Source organism: Camelus dromedarius, chromosome 4 (assembly GCF_036321535.1).
Source record: "Camelus dromedarius isolate mCamDro1 chromosome 4, mCamDro1.pat, whole genome shotgun sequence".
In the NCBI taxonomy this organism is placed as follows: Eukaryota; Metazoa; Chordata; class Mammalia; order Artiodactyla; family Camelidae; genus Camelus; species Camelus dromedarius.
In genome coordinates, this window is record NC_087439.1 from 18,049,652 (window position 1) to 18,075,068 (window position 25,417).

The window sequence follows — 25,417 nt, forward strand, 5'->3', positions numbered from 1 at the left end:
AATTCATTGATCTATTTTTTAAGCCATGAGCACTTTTTAAAATATTTTAATCTTCAGTAAAAGAGCTGTATTTTTGCTGAATCATTTCCCCATTAAGTGGTACATGGTATGTCACCTGTTGAGCCATCAGATGCATGAGTAGTGGGATTTGTCTGCTCAGTTTGACACCTAGGTGTGTTGTATGTGGTTTTTGTGTGTTTTTGTCTTGATATTCTTTTGATAGGATCATATTCCTTAATGTAGTGCATGCTGTCTCTGAAATAATCTTGAAATCTCTTATCTAGCTCTTTTTAAACCATCTTGCCTGTTTCCTTTTCATCACTGTTTCTTTTCTCACCCTTTCTCAAGCTGACTGAATCTTCTGATGAGGTAACAAAATAGCCTTTGTCCCTCATAGTTCCTCGTTCCTTCCCATCCCTGTAACTTCATGAGGTCATTAAGACTAACCAACCACCTGTTTAACAGTCTGGATCTAGCATACCTTTCTTGCTGATGTTTAGCCTAACATGATTTCATATTTCCATTGCCCAAAGAATTACTTTCGCCAAATTGATGGTATTGTGAAAGAAATACAGTGATCAGAGTTAAAATGAAAGCTCAATGGAATATGTATTTTATGCAATTTTAATAAACAAATAGATGCCTCTAATATTTAAAACTTCTTTTTTTTTGGCCACTGCTACATTTCATGAACCTCTATCACTTCTGCATCACATTAGTCACTGAGCAAACAAAACCAATGTCCCCAGTTTTAATTTGGCAAAGGAACCTTAAAAAGAATTGAAAGAAGAAATAAAAATCATCTTTCCAGACTCTGGAGAGAAGCAGCTCCTTTACTGGACTGAGGACACCAGACTTGGACTTGGGTCGTTGCTAGAAGAAATATATAGAAACCAGCACAGCTCCACTGTCCCTCTTCATCAGACGTTTGAATAAGACCCTCACTTTCCGAAGCAGATTGTCTGGCAGTCGTTATCCCTCTGTCTCTGTCACCAGTTTATTTGTAATCTCTGGCTGCTCGTGCAGTGTTTCAGGCTTCTTGCATTTTCTGTTGTGATTTTTGAGCAATCATAACATAATTGACTACATTACTGAGTAATGTAGAACATTTTTATGTATTTATCATGCTTGTTCATCTGTCCTTCAGAATGATCCGAGATTAGCACTCCACTTGCTCTTGAGTTTGACATTTGATTCTCTTCAAGGCTGCAGCCATGGCTCCGCCAGAGGAGGACCTGAAGAGAATGGGGTCCCTGGAAGAGAGGAGGCCGAACTCGGCATCGGACTTCCCGCCCCCAGCCGGCCGGGAGCTCATTTTGCGCACCACTGTGCCCCGCCCTGCCCCCTACTCCCGAGCTCTGCCTCAGCGCATGTACAGTGTTCTCACCAAAGAGGACTTCAGACTTGCAGGTGCCTTTTCATCAGATACCTCCTTCTTCTGATTCTTCTAGAGTTACCTCTTTTGTGGCCTCAGAGACAGTGCTGACCCCTTCGTGGGAGGGAGGCTGTGTCAGAACTAGAGGCCATGAAGAGAACCTGTCCAGTTCAGTGATGGAGAATCATACCAGCATCTGAAAGACTTTCCACTGGGCTCTGTTGTACCTTGGTGGGGGCAGAGGGGTGGGCCTCAGCTGTTGAAAGATTTCTTCCCCAAAGAGATGACCCTTGTTTGAGGGGAGGGGAAGACTAAAAACAATAGCAGTTCTCTGTACTCACTCTGGTAGGATTATGTTAATTTACTCTCTTCTGTGACTATCTCTTAGGCTGTTGCCCTGTATTCATAGTCTCTGTAAACACTTACTATATTTATTAGTATCAAGTATGCAAAGTAGAGTATCCGTTAACTCAGATTTCTGGATATTTTGGTGGTAGCTTCTATTCCCAGAATCTGTGTTTTTAAAATACTAAATGACATTCTGTTCAGTCACCTGATGGCCATCTTTATTGTACTAATTAACTTCTGCTGAGCATTTTGAATTTTCTCAGAGAAAGCCTGGAATTTCAGTCTATGTGTTTTTCCCTACAACTGTGACGTAAATGTATTCCTTCTGATAAAGACCATACATTAAATGTCACTGCAGATTTAGTCTGATGTGTCCTGTAAGGTGTGTTTGTCTGACTTGTCTGTCTTTGTGGCCCTGTAAGATAGCGCCCTGCAGATTTTTCCATTCCTCGCTGTACAGCATGCATCCCCTTTCCCGTGGTTGCTGGCTGGATACTGTATTTAATGAAGTAGAGATGAGCACATGCTAAAAATATAGCCTCCGTACATAGCGATTATCATGCAGTTAGTATAATTTAGTGTATATGCTATGTAATGAATAGATTACTTCAGTGCACTGTTTTGCTTTTGTATTTTAGGTAAAATGAAAATAATCAATGCGGATGTGTAGCACCCAGCATAAGGGTAATAGCAACATATTTCCAATTATGTGATGATCAAAATTTGTTAAGTCTTTGTTGCCATATGGCCTCTGTTCAGTAACCTTAAATCTATTTTTAGGCCTAAAATTCCCACTTTAAAGCAAAGTAAAAAATGGTTATACTGAAGAATAGACCTTGTCTATGTAACTTTAAAGAATTAATAGAGCTGTGTAAACTGTTATTTTTGTAAAAGAAATAAAATGTAAATGTGTGTGTACATATATATGTATATATATATGCATATATATATGTATATATGAGCTATGGGAGGTCCCAGTTGATTTTACCTGTTGGCCTCCGCAGCGCTTTCCTCTGGGATGCTGGACTTGATTTCTGCTGGTAAGCTGCATGTGAGCCCAAGGACTGAGTGCTGTACCAAGTAGAAAATACACCTTTCCAGGGCAAGAATTTGTCTGCTTTCTAATGAGGAAGTTAATAACATTTTTCAAAGAGAAGGTTGGATTTTAAAAAGGTGTTGTGAATCCAATAAAAGGGAAAGTGTTGCTTTCTCTGGCTAACTCTCTTCTTTTCTCCCCTCTACTGGGCATTTTGTCCTTACTTCAGTTAGTTATATGCTGTCTCAGACTTTCCTAAATATTTGCAGCCTGCTGAGTCTTGCAGGGGTCTCAAATACTTTGTGCCTTTTTTTTAATGGCAGTTACCCCATTTACTTTTATTGTAGTTATGTGTTTGTTTATTTTCCAGATACGTGTAAGTACCTACTTTGTATCAAGTACTGTACTAGGCAGTGAAGGTAAGACAGAAACAGGAACACACTCCCTCCTTTCAGTGACCTTCCTGTCAGGCAGGGAAGACTGATGTTACATTGCCAGAAAATGGAGAGTGCAGTCAGCTCAACTGTATGAACTGGAGAGCCAACGTTTTTCATAGTAATTTGTTCATTCATTCATTGGTGGTGGAGATTAACACATGCAGTAATAGTGAATGTAAGGTGTAATGTGAGAAGTTTTTCAGTCAGGCTTTAGGGATCGGGAAAATCTTCCTAGAGGAGATGATGTCTAGATTGAGACCAGAAGATGAGTGGGAGCTGAGGTGGCGAAGTACGGGAAATTGTGTGCAAAGATGAACTATGTATTTCCCTCCCTCCCTGCTTCTTGCCCCTAGTGTATTGTCATTGTGCTGCTGCTCTCATGAAGCGGAGTTTTTTTTCCAGCCCTTCAGTCTGGACTTAGCCAAATCTTTCTTTGGTCAGTGGAGTGTTACCAAGCAGAGACTTGAAAAGTTATCCGCACGTTGGGACTTGTGTTCTCTTCCTCCTGGGGACCCTGAGACATGCAAAGAAGCCTGCAGAATGGGGAGAGAGTTGGGTGGTTTGTTATGCAGCAAAATTAACTGATACAGGGAGGCAAAGGAAGTGTTTTGGGCAGAGAAAACAGAATGGGCAAAAAAAAAAACTCCAAAAACCCCAGAAACAAAGAAAATCTGTCTTTGGAGAATAGCCAGAATTTCAGTTTGGCTGGGTGTGGTACCCAGAGTAGAAAGAGGCAAGAAATGGAGACGGTGAGGTAACTGAGATTAGAAGTTCTGCGTAAACCACAGCAAGAAGTTCCCGGCTCCATCTTCAGGCAGTGGTGAGTCACTGAAGAGTTTGAACCAGGGGGGTGACAGGTGGGTTTTAGACCACACTAAATGGATTGGAAGGCTAAGAAAATATATACACGTCCTAGAACTTGTACTAAATTGGCAAGTAGCAGTTATCGCCAATGTTTCTCCCCCTCCTTTGTGCTTTGCAGTGTGTGGCAAAAAGCCTGACCAGTGCTTGTGGAACTGACATGAAGTGTCCTCACGTGGACCCTCCCACCCTGCATATTCTTGTACCACTGTAATAATACAGATTTTTCTTTAGGCTGGGATTTTTAAAACTCTCGAAGCACTTATATTTATGTCCCATTCATTAGTTCAGCAAATGCTTACTGAGTGCCAGCTATGCGCCAGGTACTGTTCTGGGAGATGGGGATACAGCAGTGACAGGACAGGTAAGAGACCCTCGTGGAGTTGACGTGAAGGGACACCTAGTGTCATCAAATTACCTGTGAGGAGAGGGAATGCTTTTTAGGCAGGTGATGAGGGAAGGCCTCTGAGGCACTGTGAGGCGGTGACACTGAGCAGAGAGACCTGCATGAAGTGAGGGAGCCGGCCTGGTGGGTGCCCAGAGACGAACCCAGACAGAGGATAAAAGAAGAAAAGCCCAGGGGTGTGAGTCAGCGTGGTGTGTTGGAGGCAGAGAGAAAAGGCCACAGTGGTTATAGAGAGTAGAGGAAATGAAGAGAGTGAAGAAAAGAAAGACGCACAAGGACCAGATAACACAGAGCATTTGGAGTTTGGATTTGTTCTCTCAATTGAAAGGGAAACCCAGTGTAGAGTTCTGAATGGGGGTGGGGGGTATTGTGATCTGACATTTAGAAAATCTTCACTCTGGCTGGTGTGTTCTGGAGAATGAGGAGGAAGCAGTGAAACTAGTTAGGAGTGTTGAAGATTTGGCCTGGAGTGGGAGCAGCGGAGAGGGTAAAGGTGATCGGATTGGGTGTATGTTTTGAATGCAGAATGAACAGAATTTGCTGATAGAATTCATGAGGCTATGGGGAAGAGTCAAGGAGGTCTTGAAAGTTTGGAGCCTGAGTAGCTGAGTGAATGATGCTGTCATTTGCTGAGATGGAGAAGATGGAGGAAGAGCAAGTTGGGGGATGGTGTGAGTGAAGAGTTTGAGTTAGGATGTGTTAGTTTTGAGAAACCAATTACATACCTGTGGTAGCCAGCCTCTAAGGTGACTCCAGTGATTCCCCACCTCCTGCCTCCTGGTACTCACACCCTTGTGTAGTCCCCACCCCCCGAAAAATTATACCAGGGCTGGTCTCTGTGAGCAACACAACACTGAAAAAGTGTTGGTATCTCCCAAGGTTAGTATATAAAAGATACTGGTCTTGAGGTCCCCCTCTCCCCCATCCCCCCACTCTCTCTCTTTCTCTCACTCACTCTCATCACTCAGTCGGGGGGGTGGGGCGGGGATTGACTGCCATGTCACAGACAACCCTAGGGAGAGGCCCTCATCCTGAGGAATTGAGTGCTCCTGCCAGCAGCCATGTGAGTAAGCTTGGAAGTGGATTCTCCCCAGCCTCAGAAGACTGTAGCCTCCTGAGGGACCTTGAGCCAGAGTTACCGAGCTAAGCCACTCCTGGATTGCCAGCCCTCAGAAACTGTGTGAGATGATGCTTGTTATTTTAAGCTGCTGAATTTGGGAGCCATGTGTTACACAGCAATAGATAACTAATACAATCACAGGTGATTATGTAAGTTTGGAGTTTAAGGAGAAGGTTAGGGCTTGTGCTGTAAATTGGGAAATTCAGATACAGATAGTACGTAAGCCATAGAACAGTGTGAGACCCCTTGGGAGTGGATACAATGCAAAGAGATGGTTTGGGGATTGAACCAGAGATCAGGAAGAGGAGGACGGCCAGGGGAGACTGAGGAGTAGCCACTGAAGTACAAGGAAAACCGTTAAGTGCGATGTTCTAGAAGCCAAGAAAAAAAGTATTTGAAGGTGGGCATTGATAGGCCATTGAAATGTCAGTAAGATGCAGACTAAACACTGACTGGTGTGACCAGTGCTTGCAGAGTAACCAGTGCATTCGGAGAGGTAATACAGTTCTTACTGAGAAAGAATAGAGGTGACTTCCTCTGTGGGAGGGAAGATCGTGAGGTGCACTTAACACTTCTGCTGAAGCCAGATGGGGTTTTGGTTGCTGTGTGCTCAGTGTTCTTTGCCAGGAGCTGGAGGGTAGGGGACGGGGGGCAGGGAGGCATGTGAGGAAGAGGGTAAGAGTGTGAAGCCCATTGAGTCTGTTTCAGGCCAACTGTAACCCACTCTTGCTGTGAGCTCCTTTCTTCTGGGCACACAGGGCAACGGACAGGACTTGTAATTCGGCAAACAATGAATGAAAGCATGAATGCCTCTCAGTGGCAAAACTTTGTTTGAATCTCCTCAGCTCCATTTTTTGGCCACTGGGCACCATGAAACCAGAAGTTTAATTCCTGGAAGCCAGAAGCCTGCTGTCTGCATTTCTCTAGCTGAGAAGGGGAGCTTGGCATCAGCCTATGAAAGTGGGCTTGCCTACTTACTGAAATACAAAATAGAGCTAGTTCATATTAGCAGGACTCCTCTGCCAGCAGTTTTTTCTCTGGGAGCTTGTGATGTCTGACAGGTGGTCGTGGATAAATTCCCCTAGAAAACACTCTCACCTACAGCAGGGATCATTCCCAGGGAGAGCTTATCCACCAACAAAGGCCACTGGACAGAAGGCCCGCACTTGGCCCCTGCCGGGGGAGGACAGAAATGTGGCCCAGGCCCTGGGTTCGAGGGTGTGCTCCTCTCCTGCACTCCCCAAGGGCAACCTGGGCAGCGTGGGGCTTTGGCAGCTCCTGGTGGAGATCTTGATGCCGGCACAGAGGCACACTTCCCTCTGCGGCTTTCTAGCTGAGTCAGCCTCTCTAAGGAGGTAAATTTTTTCCCTACCAGGTTGAAAAAAAGCTGGATTGTTTTTCCATGCAAAACCATGATAGAATGATTTTTGTTTAAGTTTGCAGGTTTGTCTTCATTCTTGTCCCAGAATAAGGCAGACGAATGGCTTGTGAGGAGGATGTGCTCAGGCTGGGCTGGCTCATACTGGAGGAGCTGTTAGTTGGGTTCAAAGCTGGTGAGTTGGTGGTCTGCAGTCCTCAGCAGGCCTGTGAGGAAAAGTATTTCCCAGGAGAGAAAAAGAGAATTCACCACAGTATTGGTTTCCTAAGGCTGTGATAACAAAGTATCACAAACTGGGTGGCGTTAAAAGGCAGAAATTTATTGTCTCATAGTTGTGGAGGCTACGAGTCTGAAATCAAGTTGTTGAGAGACCACGCTTCTGCTGAAGCCTGGAGGGAAGACCCTTCCTTGCCTTGTTCCAGGCTCTGCTGTTGCCGGCGTCGTCGGTGGTCCTTGGCTCGCAGCTGCAGAACTCAGGTCTGCCTCTGTCGTCATGAGGTAGAGTGTGTCCCCACCCCCATGTCTGTGTCTCTTCCCGTGACACCAGCCACCCTACTGCAGTGTGACCTCATCTGAACTGAGAACATCTGTAATGACCTTACTTCCAAACAAGGTCCCAGTCTGAGGTACTGGGGTTAGGACTTAAACATATCTTACTATTTTTTGGAAGGGGGCCAGGGTCACAATTCGAACCATAAAAGTGTCTTTCACAAGCCATCCCAATGGACAGGTGCCTAGCCAGTTGCTGGTAAGTCCTGGAGCCTGACAGCAAAAAGCAAAGATAGCAAGAGAGGTCAGTTCCAGATCCCAGCCTTCATCAGCCACAAGATACTGAGCTGCCCCTAACCTCTTCCTCTGTCAAAATGGGGACAAAAGTAAGTACCTAATAGGTTGTTACAAAGACTAAACAAGATAATCCATGAAAAGTGCCCAGTGTGGCCCAGGTGGGTACTTCAGTTGTTGGCTGTACTAAGTGGCACCGTGGGGATGAGTGCACGCTTAGCTGTGGGGGCCAAGCTGCGGTCTAACATGAGAACACGCCCAGCAGCCAGTGTTCGCACCCTGGTAGCCTTGTAACAAGAAGTGTGACTTTGAAATCTGTCTCCTCAGATGAGCTGTTACCTTTTGATCCCTTTTTCCCTCCTCGGCTCACAGGCCCCGTGGAGGACGTTACATTTAAAGGCTGCATAGACTTTGTTGAGGCAAAGGGCTGGGGCGGGAAGTCAGGAAGAGTCGTGGCGCATTCCAGGCCTAGGGACTTACCTGCAGAGGCCCCCAGTCCCTGTGCCCTCATGGCTAGAGCAGGGGGGAGAGAAAGCAGGGAGGCTGCCGAGGCTACAACGACTGGTTCCGAGCCTCATGTGGCCCATTGAGGCATTTGGAGCTTGTCGAGTGAGAGCAGAGAAGCTCTGAAAGGTTTTCAGTGGAGGAACTGAGGAGCAAGACTAGACTCAGACCCGTTAGGAAATGGTGATCGCCATGGTGATCTCCGCACGAGGTGACAGTGGCCTGGACCATGGTGGTGGTAATGGGGTGAGAGATTCAGCAAGTGACACCAGCAGGACTTGGTGAAGCCTGGGCGGGGGACAGTGAAGGCTGGGATGAGTCTGGATGCCCTGCTCTGACCCCTGAGGGGCCAGATGCCCCCTTAGGAGAGGGGTTTGTGGCTCATAACCAGTCTGGCATAGCCACCTGCCAGCTCAGCAGCCCCCCAGGAAGAGCACTGCTCTGTGCACTCTGGTGGGATCTGCCTGACACATGGCTGGCTTGTTTCATGGGGGGTGTCCAGAACAGAGCCCAGGAGTCCCTGCTCTGACCGTTGACTAGTGATGGGGGTATGGGTACTGCTGCAACTTGCCTTTCCCCAAGCGGACCTGCTTCTGTCAAACACTTGTCAGGAAGGTACCATGGGCTCCCTCCAGGGGCCAGTCAGACCTGACTAGCAAGTGATGGGATGCGGATCGAAACTTTTTAGTTCTTCAGCCATTTTGACAGTTTGAGTAAATAATGACTTGTCAGTGCTATTTATTCATATTCCTCTTTCTCAGCCCTATTTTTGGCCAAGAACATTCTTTATTTTTGTCCATATTATATAATGAGGGAGCGGCATTCTTAGTAACCCACTGTCACTCCTGTGTTATCTTGCCTACGTGAAAAAAGGAAATATTTTTAGAGTGTGAATTTCCCAAACGTTCCCGACTATTCTGGGACTGAAGGCATAACGTCATGGAAGGAGAGCTTCGTAGGGAGAGGGCCCAGTCATCTTCTCTTTGGCCAGGGCTGACCCCTGCTTCTTGGAAGCTGGCTGGATCCTGCCTGCCTGCCCTGTCCTACCCGGGCCAAGTGGCAGGAGGCTCCTCTCTGCGCAGGGTTTTACATATTCAGCAGCTGATGCAGGAGCCTAGGAATACTCTTAACTGATATCCTTCATTCCTGTTGTTTCAGGATATTCAAAAGATTGGGGGTGCGGGAATTGACTGCAAGCAGTGAACTCCACTTCTTAAGCTCTCAAGTGACAGGCTGAATACCTGGTAGGTGGGGTCACACCAGGAGAGTAAAAGCGCTCTGAATAAGTTTGAAAGGCTCCTTCCTGGCTGGCCATCAAGAGGCTTCTGTAGCTTAACTGGCTGTGGTGTAAGAAGAAGGCAACTCCCCTGCACTGTATGTGAGCAGGATGAGCTCAGTCCCAACAGGATGTGGCTCGGCGGAGCCATAGAACGTCCCTAAAAATAAATCTGTCCAAAGAGCCTGGGAGTTTCAGGTCTTGCCCTTTGGCTGGAGAGCTGGGCATGTTTCCTTTGTGTGCTTATGGGATTCCCCAGGAGTGTCCTGGTTGAAAACTGCCCCTGGAAGGTGGTGTACAGCCACCTGCAGGGAAAGCCGACCTACCTCCAGGCACAGGGGTGCGGCGGGGAGGCGTCCAAGAAGGACCTACCTGGGTTAATGCGAACAGTCCAACCCAGCGAGTCCTGCGGAAGAGCCAGGAAACTGGGGCCCCTCATCACTGAAGACATCTGAAACCTTTGCAAATAGCCACATTATGTATGATCTTAGGGCAGGTCATTTCCCCACAGTTAAAAAAGCAAATCCAGAGTTTCTCAAACATGAACAGTGTACGGTGCCTCTTAAAGGGACAGCTTGTTGCAGAGGCTGGCACTGGTCTTTGCTCACTTAGTAGCACTGTGGCAGCAACCCCAACTGTAGGTGTGGGCACCCCTATCTCCAGATGAGCCAGAGTAGCTGGTATTCATTGTTTAGATGATCAATGAAATGAAAAAACACCTTTAAAAGGATCAGAGTACTCAAAGACCCCCTAAGACTACATCCTCAAACCCTGGGGTGGGAGCAAGGTGTCTGGAACCTGTTGGACATGGGTAGAAACGCAGCACATTAGCTTGTTTAATACACAGAATCCTGTGAAAAACAAGTTAACACCCAACTGAAACTGCACGTGCTCTCCAAGGGTTTCCTGCACACAAGGTGCTCTGACCTGAAGAAATGCGCCTGGTCTCGGGGGTGCAGGTGCTCTCCTAGCCCTCCTCCCACCTCTGTGCACAGGACAGTCTTAAGTTTGTGACCCTCAAACGTGCTCTCAGGGTTAGTGATGGGAGAAGCTGGGCAAGGAGGAAGTGCAACTAGGCTGCGAGAGCAGAAGGACCTGGCCAGATGCACAGGAAGGTCAGAGGTGCGGTCCCCATGCGTGTCTCGCGTGCAGCAGGTGGTAGTCATGACACGTGGTCACTTTGTCCCTAGGCTGACATGCGAGTTTGAATCATATCTGGATGCTGGTATGTGACTCCAGCTGACAAACCTGCCTCTGTGTTCACATAGGTTCCATGTGAAAACTTGGCCCAGTAACGAATGAAAGCCAGAGGGAAAAGAAGAGATTTAATAAAAGGATGACTCAATGGTTGTGTCCCCCTAGAATTCATATGTTGAAATCCTAACCCCCCAGTGTGATGGTGTTAGGAGACAGGGCCTTTGGAAGATTAAGTCATGAGGGTGGAACCCTAATGAAAGGGATTAGTGTCCTTATAAAAGAGACCCCACAGAGCTCTCTCACTCTTACTGCCATATGAGGATACAGCGGGAAGTTAACAGATGGCGTCCAGAAAGACAGCCTTCACCAGAACTTGGCCACGCCAGCACCATGATCTCAGATCCCAGCCTCCAGAGCCATGAGAAATAGATTTCTGTTGGTAAGCCACCCAATGTATGGTATTCCCAGCTAAGACAGGCTGGTTTTAAATTAGACTGGTTTTCAAATTTTTGGTTGGTTAATGATGTAGTTAAACACAGTGACTATAAATAGCATTCGTGGCAAAACTTGATGAATGACTGTAGGCTTGTATTTACATAAAGTCATTGAAGGTTGAGTGTTTTTCAATTTCATGGGGAAAGTTATTGGTTAGAGGGCTGCAGTTGGGTTCTTTTGGTTGTGAGGAATAAAGCCCCAAATATAAGGATTCACAGGGAGCAATGAGGGCCACAAAATGAAACAGCATCATAGGGCTGACCAGAGAGTCTGGAGGAGACTTCTGGATTTGGATCAGCTCTACAGAACCTGAGCGGCAGGAATTTGCACTCCTCACCCTAGTGTATGACCTTGAATGTGACTTGGGTTACTGTTTTTCTGTCCCAGTACCAGTTGGCTTCCTCTTCTTGTCCCACAGTTTGGTTCCTCTGGAGTTTCCGCTTGCTCACGGTCCATGTCAGCTTCTCTGCCCTTGTGCATCACCACCTCTCAATACCAGCTTTTGCTGTTAACTAACTAGTCCCGTCTTTCACCTTTTCACTTCCGTAGAGAAGCACCCGATCAGCCCAGTTTACCTTTCCATTTAGCCTAATGAAAAGGGCATAATTTGTGGCTACCAGCCAGCCTGGGGTTGTCCCTTCAGTGGTGGTGAGAACTGTTCATGAATGTGACATGCTCATTGCCCTGGGTGACGATCAGGAACAGGAAAGACTCCTCTAGATGACAGTGTGGCAGCAATTCCAGTGTGGTCATGTTTATGACTTTAGTTACTCTTCAAATTTTTATTTAACTTTTTATTTGAAAACTTAGAAAGTTGCAAAAATAGTATAAAGAAATCCTGTAAATCCTTTACCCAGATTCACACATTTTCAGTGTTTTTCCATTTTGGTTTTCTAGGCCAAGTTTTTAATCTATCTGTGTTAAACAGAAATTTTGAATGCCCTGATCTCCTCTTCTGCCCACCTTCACTTTTCCTATCTCTGTGTTCTGATGGAAAGAAATGACAAAAGCTATGTTGGGCTGATTCTCAGGAAAGAACTTGTCAGAATAGCCATGGTGCTGATTTAGGAGATCAGTTTTCAAATTCGAATCCTCTTTATTAGATGTTGTAGAGATGTAGCAATATGTTTATTGCACATGACAAAAGCAATATAATTAAAATAAAGTTTAAGGAAAGATAAAGAAAATGGCATCCTTGATACATGAGAAACAATACCCACAGCAACCGAAATTCTGAATATTAAAAATCTTTTAAAATGTATGCTATGCAAACTTTAGTTTTTAGAAAAAGATACAATTCACAACAGAAAAAAAATTATTTTCCTAGCAGTAAATTTGGTAAAAGATATGTAAGCTTTTTAAAGTCTTTATTGGAAGAGATTAAAAGGCATAAATTGAGAGATAAGCTATTCTTGTATAAAAAGATGCCATCACAGAGATGTCAGTTCTCTCTCATAATAACCTATACAATTCCAAATAAGTCCCAAATGGGTTTTTTTGTTGTTGATTTGTTTGGTTTTTGGTGGAGCTAGAATAGTCTGAAATGTACATGGAAAACAAAAGGCCATGAACCACCAAGCTATTCTTATTATTATTACTGAGGTATAGCTGATTTATAATATTATGTAAATTTCAGGAGTACACTATACTGATTAAAAATTTTCAAGTTTATATTCCATTTATAGTTATTATAAAATACTAGCTATATTCCCTGTGCTATAAAATACATCCTTGTAGTTAATTTATTTTATACATAGTAGTTTGTATCTCTTAATGCCTTACCCCTACCCCTATCTTGTCCCTCTTTCCTTCCTGCTCCCCACTGGTAACCACTAGTTTGTTCTTTAGATCTGTGAGTCTGTTTCTGATTTATACTTACTAGTTTTGTTTTTTAGATTCCACATGTAACTCATACAGTATTTGTTTTTCTCTTATTTCACTAAACAAAATACCTGCAATGTCCATCCATGCTGTTGTAAATGGCAAAATTCCATTCTTTTTTATGGTTGAGTAGTATTCCATCGTGTGTATATATATATATATATATATATATATATATATATATATATACAGATACCACATCTTTTTTTTTAACATTTTTTATTGATTTATAATCATTTTACAATGTTGTGTCAAATTCCAGTGTAGAGCACAATTTTTCAGTTATACATGAACATGTATATATATTCATTGTCACATTTTTTTCTCTGTGAGCTACCATAAGATCTTGTATATATTTCCCTGTGCTATACAGTATAATCTTGTTTATCTACTCTACAGTTTTGAAATCCCAGTCTGTCTCTTCCCACCCCCCGCCCCCTTGGCAACCACAAGTTTGTATTGTATGTCTGTGAGACTATTTCTGTTTTGTATTTATGCTTTGTTTGTTTGGTTTTTTTTTTTTAGATTCCACATATGAGTGATCTCATATAGTATTTTTCTTTCTCTTTCTGGCTTACTTCACTTAGAGTGACATTCTCCAGGAGCATCCATGTTGCTGCAAATGGCATTATGTTGTCGGTTTTTATGGCTGAATAGTATTCCATTGTATAAATATGCCACTTCTTCTTTATCCAGTCATCTGCTGATGGGCACTTATGTTGCTTCTGTATCTTGGCAACTGTAAGTAATGCTGCTATGAGTGCATATATGTTTTCAAATTGATGTTTTCATTTTCTTTGAATATATCCACAGGAGTGAATGGCTGGATCATATGGTAGTTCTATTTTTAGTTTTTTGAGGAAACTCCATACAGCTCCACAGTGGCTGCAGCAATTTACATTCCCATTAACAGTGTACAAGTGTTCCCTTTTCTCCACATCCTTGCCAACATTTGTTGTTTGTGGTCTTTTTGATGATAGCCATGCTGACAGGTGTGAGATGATATCTCATTGTGGTTTTGATTTGGATTTCTCAGTGATGATTAATGATGTTGAGCATCTTTTAATGTGCTTGTTGGCCATCTGTATGTTTTCTTTGGAAAAATGTCTATTCAGATCTTCTGCCCATTTCTTAATTGAGATGTTTGTTTTTTTGATATTGAGTTGTATGAGCTATTTATGTATTTTGAATATTAACCTCTGATCAGTCATGTTATTTGCAGATACTTTCTCCTATTCATTAGGTTGTCCTTTCATTTTTTGCTGTTCAGAGCTCTTAAGTTTAATTAGGTCCCATTTATTTATTCTTGCTTTTGTTTCCTTTGCAGCTTAGGAGATTGATCCAAAAAAATTGCTACGATTTATGTCAGTGTTTTGCCTACATTTTCTTCTAAGAGTTTTATGGTTTCCAGTCTTACATTTAGGTCTTTTATCCATTTTGAGTTTATTTTTATATATGGTGTCAGAAAATATTCTAATTTCATTCTTTTACATGTAGCTGTCCAGTTTTCCCAGTACCATGTATTGAAGAGACTGTCTTCTCCATTGTATATTCTTGCCTTCTTATTTCTTGGCTCTCTATTTTGTTCCATTGATCTATGTGTCTGTTTTTGTGCCAGTACCATACTGTTTGATTACTGTCGCTTTGTAGTATAATCTTAAGTCAAGAAGTGTGATACCTCCACCTCTGTTCTTTTATTTCTAATTTTTTTGAAGAATCACCATATTGTTTTCTGTACTAGTTGGACCAATTTACATTCCTACTAACAATGTATATATGTTCCCTTTTCATCACATCCTCATCAGCATCTATATTCTCTTCTTGATAATAGCCATTTTAACAGGTGTGAATTGATATCTCATTGTGGTTTTGATTTGCATTTCTCTGATGATTAGTAAGGTTGAGCACTTTTTCATATGTCTGTTGGTCATTCTGATGTCCTCTTTGGAAAAATGTATTTTCAGATCATTTGTTTTTCTTTGTTACTAAGTTGACTGAGTTTTTTTCCTATATTTCCTATATTTTCCTATACTTATTTCCTATAAGTAACCTCTTATCTGATACATGGTTTGCAAAAGTTCTCTCCCATTCTATAGATTTTTCATTTTGTTAATTGCTTCTTTTGCTATGCAGAAACTTTTGATAGTTCTAGTTGTTGATTTTTGTTTTTTTTGTTTGTGCTTTTGACATCATGTTAAAAAACATTGCCAAGACCAACATTGATGAGATTGTTCTCTGTTTTCTTCTAGGAGTTTTATCAGGTCTTATGTTTAAGTCTTTAATCCATTTGGGGTTAATTTTTGTGAGTAGTGTGAGACAGGGGTCCAATTTCATTGTTCTGCATGTGTTTCTCCACTTTTCCCAGAAATATTATTTGAAGAAACTGTCCTTTCCCCATTTGGTATCCTTGGCTCACATGTCAGTTATCAGTTGACCATATATGCAGGGATTTGATTCTGGGCTATTTTGTTCCACTGGTCAATGTGTCTGTTTTTGTACCAGTACCATACTGTTTTTATTACTATGGCTTTGTAGTATAATTTGAAACCTGGAGATGTGATACCTCTCACTTTGTTCTTTTTTCTCAGGATTGCTTTGGCTATTCAGAGCCTTTTGTGGTTCCATACAAATTTTTGGATTGTTTCTTCTATTTTTGTAAAGAATGCCTTTGGTATTTTGATGCCAGTTATAGTGAATGTGTAGATAGCTTTGAGTACTATGGCCATTTTAACAATATTAATTCTTCCAATCCATGAACACAGGATGTTTTTCCATTTGTTTGTGTCTGTTTCAATTTCTTTGAACAAAGACTTGGAGTTTTCATTGTACAGATCTTTCACTTGGTTAAATTTATTTCTATATATTTTATTGTAGAACTGCTTTCAAAACAACAGTAACAACAGAACAAGAGCATAGCAATATTTCATATATGCCTTTTAAAATTTCCATTTGATGAGAGCAGAGGCATGAGTTAAGACATAGTTCTATATGGGAATATTGTTTGGAAAGCATGTAAAACATTTTGCAGGACTGTACAGGTGACTAAAGGTGGGGTGTAGCAATCTGAAGTTACAGTCAAGACCAGGCTGTGTGTGTGAACTGTATGTGCAGAGAACTTGCTAGGGTCAGGTACTGTAATAGCAGTTTTGGAACTGAGCAGAACCCTGTGCACCGCCCCCACCCCAGGAGGTACAAAGACCCCTATGTCCCCTGACTCTTACTTGTAGAAAAGCTGAAATCGCTCAGGCTTCCCTGTGTCACAAAGGAGCAGGTTTAAGCAGTTAATGATCAGGACAAGAGTCACAGACTCACTGTCTGATGCACATTCCCGAGTTGTTTTACAGACACTGTAACAGCCACCAGAGGGAAAGGCTAACTGTATGATGGCCAGATGGTAGCCATAAGCTGCTCCATCTTCAGCAGGACTGAATCTACGGCCAGCACAATTCCAAGGACTGGCCTTAAGAGAATGAGATTAACACTACTGCTCATAATAATCTGTATCTCTGTGGCCATCCAAATAATTGTAGCTTGTTCTGCCCATATATGTAAGCCAGCAACTAAACCTGTCAGCAAAGAGATGCTTCAAACCCAAGTTGGTATCTTTCACCTAAGACCTCGATGCCCTTTCTCAGCATGAAGCAGTTACAGAAGACAGAGCTTCCTCCCTAATCCCATACAAGTGTAATGGTATCTGACAGGAGTGGTTGGTAAGCAGCTCTTTGCAGGGCACCACCCTTAACAGTAAACCCCTTTTGCCTTGTCACTTTAGCAAAGGTATACATTACCTAACTTTGACATCAGGCACCCCCATGCTCCACTCATCTCCAACCCTAGCACACCTTTCACATCTTTTGACCACATGATACCTTGCCTAACCTGTTGGTTCTTTCCATAGATCAAAGACGCAGAAATGGAGAATAAGCACTTAACAGATGACCAGGTCTCTTCCCTAGCCTCCCCTCAGTCATCTTGCAAACAGGCTGTGAACAAGATAGCACCTACAGAAAGGTCATGAGTCCACACGCCTGCATGTGGTGGAAGACAGCTACAAGTATGCTCCCTCACCTCAGTGGTTAACTGAGATTACCTCCCCTTTTTTCTTTAAAATAATTTTTGAAGTTGGTTTTTGAGGAACATGATTCTGCCTTCTCTCCAGATTGCCAGCTTTATGATTAAAAGCAACTTTTCTTCCTATCAACACTTGCCCCTTTGGTACTGCTTCTTGAGCAGCAAGCAGCCAGACCTGAGTTTGGTAAGTTTTGTAGCTCATTTTTTAAGTTAAGTGAAAAATATATCAGAATTATGGTAGCATCTGACAGGTATGACTAAGCTGGAGAGGGGAGCAGACTTTTGTGGGCACTAATCCTGGGAAAAGAGTATGAGGTGGCTGTGTAAGTGTCCATGGAGAGGGTCTCTCTTCCACCCCACAAGACCACAGGAGCATGTATTCCCTCTAGTACCCAAAGAGATGAAGTGGAAACTAGGGTCTCTGAGCTACCAGGAGGTAAATGAAGCAAAACCTGCTGTGGGGAGCCCTCAGCAGGAGCAAAGGGGCGACCAGAAGAGACCAGAAATCCAGAATCAGTATCGTCACAGGATGACACAGGGAAGGCGGCTATTGGTGATCTTTCCTAGGGGTTCACCATCACTGGCGCATTGCTGGCCTTAATGAGCTAAAGCGCAGAGATGGGAAAGGGGATGATGCATTCATTGTAGGGGCAGAGTGAACCAGGGGTCTTCCCAGCATTGCAGGTACTCAGATCTTTCTCATTAGGGAAGCCATTCTCCAGCTTGAAGAATGCCAGATGTCCATTGATTTCCAAGGCCCCTGTGCTGCTGAGTCGTGACACCATCTCCATGCCAGGATACTGCTCCTTCACAGCACTCGCCACCTCCAGGTAGGTCACCTCGGAGCCGCAGGGTTCATAGTACTCAACTGCCATGCAGACCCCACTGCCCGCCTCTATCTCCCCAGGGGGCGCTATGGACCTCAGTTGGTCTCCACGCTCACTGCTGCTGGCTACCCCAGCCGCTGCTTCTGGCTGTCTGGGATCTTTCTTAAACGGACCCTAGCTGTCACACAGATACAGATGTCTGGGGTTTCCGTGATATACTGGTGAACTCTGGTTGTAGGGAAGGCAGGTGTTTAAGAGCAAAGAGACTGAAATATGAATACTTTAGGAGATGCAGAATAATTAACATTTTTAAGGTGTTTCATATGCCAGTTTCTAGCAAAAAAAAAAAAAAAAAAAAAAAAAAAGCTAGTAGCTACTAATGAGACAGAGCTACACAGTAATTTTAAAGAGCCTGGAGAGAAGTTGTTGAAGCACAGAGGCAGTCGTCAGAAGGCAGAATGCATTTCCACACTGGTGCTGTTTCCAATAGCAAATGTGAACACAACCAGGGCGGCAGAACCCCTGTAACAACAAAAAACAACTGACAAAGGAGGAGAGGAGATAGGACGTTTTTCTGGTGGATGAATATTCAAATAGACTTGTGCGGTGAGTAGGAGCTCACAGTTTAAAGAATGAAAGGTGAAATGAGAGGTTAATAATACGCAACTAAAATGTTAAGAATATGCAGTAGTAAGAAAAAGAGATACTTCAACAACCTATTTTTGATGTGTGATATCCATGATTCTGTATCCTGTAAGTAAATGCAATTTTTTTTTCATTTTATTCTGAAGGGTTCAAGAATGTTGAATTCTTAGACATAATAATTTAAAGTGCTTCATCCTTTTATTTCTTAAGAAACTGTATTTTAAAGGTTTCACTCAAGGATCTGAAGATTTATTAGTAAGGCATGTGGGCAAAAAATCCTTTTCCCATCAGTAGCTAAGAGAATGTAGAAAGGTATTCATTTGTCACAGGAAAATCTCTCCAAGAAATGTACATTGGGCTGTGATTAATGCTGACAGTGAGATCTTGTCCATGGCTCTGGGGCCACTAAAAGTGACTATCAGTCATCAGAGAGTGTCTGGAGGTCAATGTCACTCAGTGATGGTGAACAGAAAGGAAGAACAGCCTGGCACTGGACATGGACAGTTTGGAAAGTAGATCAGATTAGGGGAAGGCAGGACCCAAAGCTTTGAGACATGGCAGGAAGGGTGGGGATGGGCCACTCGTCCTGTGTGGCAAATGCTCATTGGTCCTTACAGCATCTTTTTCCTCCAGCAGTACTGAGGTATGATGGACAAATAAAATTGTAAGATACATAAAGTATACAACATGATAATTTGATACACATACACCTGTGAAGAGATGACCACCATCTAGGTAATGGACACATCCATACTCTCACATACACATTTTTCTTTTTTGAAGAGAACATATAAGTTCTATCCTTTTAGCAATTTCTGTTATACAGCACAGTGTGATCAACATCCTCAGATTTTATTCATCTCTTTTTTGGGGGGAGAGGGGAGGTAATTAGGTTTATTTATGTATTTAAATGGAGGTACCCAGGACCTTGTGCATGTTAAGCACATACTCTACCACTGAGCTCTGTATTCATCATCTAACAAAGTTTCTATCCTTTCATCAAGCTCTCCCTACCTCTCAGTCCCTGGTAACCACTTTTCTACATTCTGTTTCTGTAAGTTTGACTTTTTTTTTTTTTTAAGGATTTCATGAATGTAAGCGACATCATGCTGTATTGGTCCTTCTTCCTCTCGGTTATTTCACTTAGCATAATGCCTTCCAGGTTCATGTTGTTGCAAATGGCAGGATTTCCTTCTTTTGCAAAGCTGAGTAATATTCTGTTGTATACATCTACTACATTTTCTTTATGCATTCATCTGTTGATGACGGTTACACTGTTTTCATACCTTGGCTATTGTGAATAATGTTGCAATGAACAAAGGAGGCAGTACAAGATACCTCTTGAAGATAATGGTTTCATTTCCTTTAGACATATACCAGTGGGACTGCTGGTAGTTCTTTCAGTTTCTTGAGGAACCACCATACTGTTTTCCATAGTAGCTGTACCAATTTACATTCCTATCAACAGTGCACAAGGGTTCCTTTTTCTCCCGATCCTCACCAGCATTTGTTATCTCTTGTCTTTTTGATAATAGTCATCTTAACAGGTGTGAGGTGATAGATATTTCACATGGTTTGATTTGCATTTCCCTGATGATTAGTGATGTTGAGCACTTTTTCATGTACCTGTTGGGCCATCTGTATGCCTTCTTTGGAAAAATGTCTATTCAGGTGCTTTGCCCATAATTGGATTATTTGTATTTTTTTGCTGTTGAGTTGTATGAGTTCCTTATATAATTTGGATATTAACCTCTTAATGGATATGTGGCTTGCAAATATTTTCTTCCATTCTGTGGCTGTCTACATTCTGTTGGTCTCCTCTACTGGGCAGAAGGTTTTTAGTTTGATATAGTCCCACTTGTTTGTTTATGCTTTTGTTGCCTGTACAACAAAAATTTGGTGTCAAATCCAAATAATCCAAGCCAAGATTGATGTTAAGGAGCTTATTCCCAATGTTTTCTACTAGGAGTTTTATGATTTCAGGTCTAACGTTCAAGTCCTTAATCCATTTTGAGTTGTTTTGTCTGTATGGTTTAAAACAGGGGTCCAGTTTCATTCTTTTGTATGTGGCTGTTCAGTTTCCTCAACATCCTTTATTGAAGAGGCTGTCCTTTCCCCACTGTATATTCTTGGTTTGTTTGTTGAAAATCAGTTGAATACATACATGGGCTGATCTCTGGGTGCGTGATTTTGTCCCACTGATCTCTGGGTGTTTATGCCAGTGCTTTGGTTACCACACTTTGTAATATAGTTTGGAATCAGGGAGCATGATGCTGTTAGCTTTGTTCTTCTTTCTCAAGTTTGCTTTGGCTTTTTGGGATCTTCTGTGGTTCTGTGCAAACTTCAGGATGTATTTTTAAATTTCTGTGAAAAAATGCCATTGGAATTTTGATAGGGATTACCCTGAGTCTGTACAAAGCTTTGGGTAGCATGGACATTTTAACAATATTAAGTTTTTTGATCCATGAATGTGGAATTCTTTCCATTTGATTGGTTTTTTTTTTTTAAATTTCTTTTATGAAAGACTGCAAGTTTCAGTGTATAAATATTTCACCTCCTTGGTTAAATATATTCCTAACTATTTTATTCTTCTTGATGCTCTTACAGCATTTTTAATTGATTGGAATTTTGAAATCAGTCAAGCAGAGAAACCATCTTCATGGGTCATTTCACCTCAAACCATCCTACAGTTCCTACATCTGAGAACTTTCTCCCTAGTATTGCCACTTTAGTTTGATCTATAGAGCAAGCGCCATTCAGATTTGACCTACTTAGACCAAAGTCTCACTTACAGACACCTCATGCCAGAGGAAACGTAGCGTGCTGGCTTCTCAGCTCTCAACAGTGTGGACTCCTAGGTTACCCTGGCAATGAGGCAGAAAACTGCAAAGAGCCTGATTAGCAGAGCAGAAAGGAGGCCAAAGAAAGCCCAACTAATTTATAAAATAATACTATTTGATCTCATACAATGAAATATTATAAACATAATAAAAACTCTGAAAAGATGATTTATGATGGTATAAAATTTATAATAAGCCCTCTACATTGTAAAATACCAGCTACTAATTAAAGTTACAGAGTGCTCAAACTAATGAGGTTTATATCCAAACAGTATTTAACAAACAACAGGCCTTTTGTAAAGTAGTTCTTGCTTGGTCCTGGATTTCATGTAGCTCTGACTCTGTGACCTCATGACTGACATACTGCAGGATTATGCCTTAGTTTTGTTTTAGCATCACTCTTATTTTTGAACATCAGTTGCATTTTAATAGTACCCTTGTACTTCTTAAAAACTTGTCTCCATCTGATCATGCTTTAAGTGTTTTATCATTATCATTCCTTTTAAAAGAGGTACACTTTTAATAAAATAGGATTTTAAAAACAAAATGATAACCAGGAGAGAAAGGGTGCTTTGACAATAAGCCTACTTTTATGCATCAAAACAAACTCACTAAAAAATGAAGTTTAAGTGGCATCTTACATTTTATGTTTGCAGTTTAAATATTTTTAAGTTAGTTTAGCCAGAACCCCTGAATTGTCCAAACACCATAGGTCCAATTAGCTTATTTTCAAAAGCATCTTTTCAGTAAAGACAACTGACTAAGAAATAAAACAAAGAAGACAACACTCAAAATGTGCACCTCAAGCCCATCTTGGAAGCATTTGGTGAGTACGTCTTTCTTGCATACTAAACAGGCAGGTCACGCCTGGCCAGAATTCCGGAATAATGATGATTTGCCTCCAAAATTTCTCTTTTGGTTTTACAATGTTCCATTTAGAAACACCGCAGTTCAGAACCAGTACTAATCCAGCAGTATTTTTCAAGTAATTGAGAGCATATTTTTAAAAAATCTATGCGTAATACCATGATGAAAGTATAGTCGGGGGAATGAAAGCGTAACAAAACCTTACCACAACATCACTGACAGTCTCCATGAAGTCAAGAAGATTACAGAAACATTGAGAATTGTATCTGTTTCTGGGAAGTACTTTCAAAAGGTATTGAACATGAAAAGGGAAGGTGAATGCTTGATTTTTGTTCTGAAAATTTTCACTCTTAAAATATTAAACAGGAAAAAAAATTTGTTGAATTCTCCACATATAAACTGTCATCCATTCAAAAAAATTTTAACTTCATTTCTTTACCAAAAATCGTGTGATGTCTGAGCCGTGTTTTGATGCTAGAGAGAGTCTTCTCGCCTGGCTTCTTTCCTTGGCTTGTCTGGCAGTTCTCTAAAAGTTAAAAAAAGAAAAAAGAAAAGAGAAAATGACTGTGTACACATATTAGAAAAAAAGTCCTGCCTATAGCAACTCAAAAACTCTTTGTGTTCTGCTAGTCTGAAAAAAAAAACATTATCACCGCACTCATTTCCCAGTGCTTTGCCACTGGGGGAGGGGTACCAAGCCACAAGCAGAAGACTCCAGTAGCTCTGAGGTCCTCTGTCCACTTAGGACCAGATGCTGAAGAGAAAACACAGTTTTGAGGAGTCTCTTGCAAGGAGTTGGAAATACCTCACTTGGGGACTAGGTGAGGCCATGATTCTTTTCCTCCAAGTGGGAGCTTGTAAGGCAGCTTGGGATTTCCTGGAGTGCAGTGTGTGCAGGGCCCACCCACCTCCTGTCCTCTAGGCTCTGAAGCCATTCCCAACCCAACAGCCAAGCCAATGCAAGAAAAATAACTGGAGTAAAATTTTTCGTGAGACTCTGAAAATGTGAACAGAAGGAACAATATTCTCTTTTGCTGTATCTTCATTTTCTTATAGGTCTTGAATGGGCTAATAATTTGCACAGCTGAGAAATCAGATGACTTTTTTCCCAGTTGAAGTCCATATATGTGTGAAGTGATCCAGGTGGAAGGGATAAGGAGAGAAAAAAAAGTTAAATCTGAAAATGAAAGAGATAAACAAGAAACCCTGCTTATGAGAAGATCCCAGGTATGAAAAATCACATTTGTGAAGGCATTGAGGAATCTAAAATATTAAAAGGAGGCTAAGAAAGTGCTCATATGATGTGAACACTGGTAAAGGATTGAACAGTTCTGAAAAGTGTAAACACAACTGACTAGTATTTTTACAAACATCAGGGTCTTTGTTAGTAAACACTGTAATTCTTCTCCCACTCAATCGGCAATAACCAGTGCAGTTAAATGGACACTGCTGTTCACTGCCAGGAGGGAAGAGCCTATCTGAGCAGTCTTTGGGAAGACAACTTAGAGGTAAATTCCTACCATCTCAAAAATACTAACACTTGACTCAGTGATTTTACATCTGAGAATCTATCTTAAGGAACAACCTCAAAATGTAAAAAAGTTTGTATAAAAAAGACACACTTGGCAGCATTGTATATATGAACCAAAAAATGTAAACAACTTCAACATCCATCAGTATGGGAATGGCTAAATAAACTGCAGTGGATCCATTGAGATCGACTCAGTAGAATAATGTGCAGCCATGTTAGATGATAAACATTGTGAATGCTTATCATGGGAACATGGGAAAATGTTTAAATAAATGTTTAAATTTTTCCATAAATTAAAAAAAAAGTTGGATACAAAGTTGCACATTGAATGTATACTTCTAAGATTATGTCTCAACAGACAGGTCCTACGACCTTTTGCTGAACTGCCTGTTAAAAATTCATCCTAGTTGACAGACAATATTATGTCATTCCTTTCCTCTCATTTTTTAGCAATAGGTAATTGCTCCAAGATGTTCTAAGGTCAACTGGTTTCATATTTAGTCAGCACTGTAATGTTTGCACATTGAACTGAGTTGGTCCTGGAGATAATTTATTCATGTTCCCAGGTATTTCAGGACCTATTAAACTGCAGATACAAACATGTGTCACTGCCCCAATTCACTTAACTTCTAGTTTGAGGGTCTCTTCAAGACTGTGTAATATGTAAGTTGTATTCATTTTCTTTTAGGTGGTGGTGAAAATTCCCTGGTCCTAGAATGAGTCAAAAGCAAAGCAGTTGCTTTTCACCTGTCACTGAGAACTTGCACAGGCCTCAAGAGAAAACTTAAGTGTTCAGGTAATGAAAAGAATAAAATACTTTCCGAGTCCCAGACAGGGATAGAGGTTCACCCACATAACCTTCCACACTTATATGCACAGCTTTCGATTTGATGTCTCAGGATGGAGTCACATGTGTCTGCGAGCTTCACTGACCTCTTTGTGACAGACTGTGCAGAGGGTCTGCAGGTTGTCCAGGGAGCACTGCCCTCCTCCACCGGACACCGGCTTGATGTGGTCCACCTGCCAGAAATGCCCTTCCCCTGGGCTTCTTACCATTTCATTAAGCTGCAATAAGAACACAAGATCAGCAATTTTCAACATACACTGTGAGGACTGTTGGTTTTGCATTGTGCAATCATGTTTATACAGCAAAATCAGAGGGAAAAATACATTAGGATGGGTTTTTTTTATAGCTTTTATTGTAAGTAGGAAAAACCCTCTAGGCTAGCAATTTGAAAGCAATAAAATGTTTTTGAAAAAGGAGGTTTTTTTTTTCCCTTACCTAACCCATTTTTAAAAAAATTACAAGCAAAGTATAGAATACCAAGACTCCTGACAGACTGGAAAATCAGCTGCTTTTGTGCTTTTGAGATACTTTGTATAGTCACTAAAATAAAACTGGGAAAAATTAAGAACACACTAGAAAAGGAAAACTTCTGAATATTACTGACTCAAATACTGTTTGTTGACCTGAATGCATTTGTTTCTATACCATGACAGTTTACTATTAATAGCTATCATCCAGAACTTTTATGCTAT

General features: G+C 41.8%; 2 protein-coding genes and 1 long non-coding RNA gene across 10 annotated transcripts in view; 2 read left to right on the plus strand and 1 right to left on the minus strand.

Annotated features, from left to right (window-relative positions):
* Positions 1-2,086, plus strand: part of RAB3GAP1 (RAB3 GTPase activating protein catalytic subunit 1) — a 94,197-nt gene extending 92,111 nt beyond the window's left edge. The window contains exons 24-25 of one of the 2 annotated variants that reach the window (XM_010984037.3): positions 349-369; positions 1,206-2,086. In XM_010984037.3, the coding sequence (XP_010982339.3) occupies positions 349-369; positions 1,206-1,442 (258 nt within the window). In that variant the 3' untranslated portion in view covers positions 1,443-2,086. The remainder of the gene's footprint in view (positions 1-348; positions 370-1,205) is intronic. The other variant, XM_010984040.3, reaches the window with a different exon arrangement.
* An 11,652-nt stretch (positions 2,087-13,738) lies between these two features.
* LOC135321124 (uncharacterized) lies at positions 13,739-24,893 on the plus strand. Of its 5 annotated transcripts, none has more exons than XR_010380563.1 (4): positions 13,739-17,998; positions 23,404-23,855; positions 24,567-24,674; positions 24,758-24,893. It is a non-coding gene; the product is annotated as an uncharacterized LOC135321124 (long non-coding RNA). The 5 variants fall into 5 exon arrangements; XR_010380561.1 differs by having other exon boundaries at positions 23,404-23,574; positions 23,778-23,855; positions 24,567-24,818; XR_010380564.1 differs by having other exon boundaries at positions 13,739-17,352; positions 17,875-17,998; positions 24,567-24,818.
* ZRANB3 (zinc finger RANBP2-type containing 3) overlaps positions 19,658-25,417 on the minus strand; it is a 209,619-nt gene continuing 203,859 nt past the window's right edge. For all 3 annotated transcript variants that reach the window (XM_031451316.2, XM_010984029.3, XM_031451317.2), the window contains 2 exons: positions 24,812-24,943; positions 19,658-22,873 (listed from right to left, as the gene is read on the minus strand). In XM_031451316.2, coding sequence (XP_031307176.2) covers positions 22,775-22,873; positions 24,812-24,943 — 231 coding nt within the window. In that variant the 3' untranslated portion in view covers positions 19,658-22,774. The remainder of the gene's footprint in view (positions 22,874-24,811; positions 24,944-25,417) is intronic.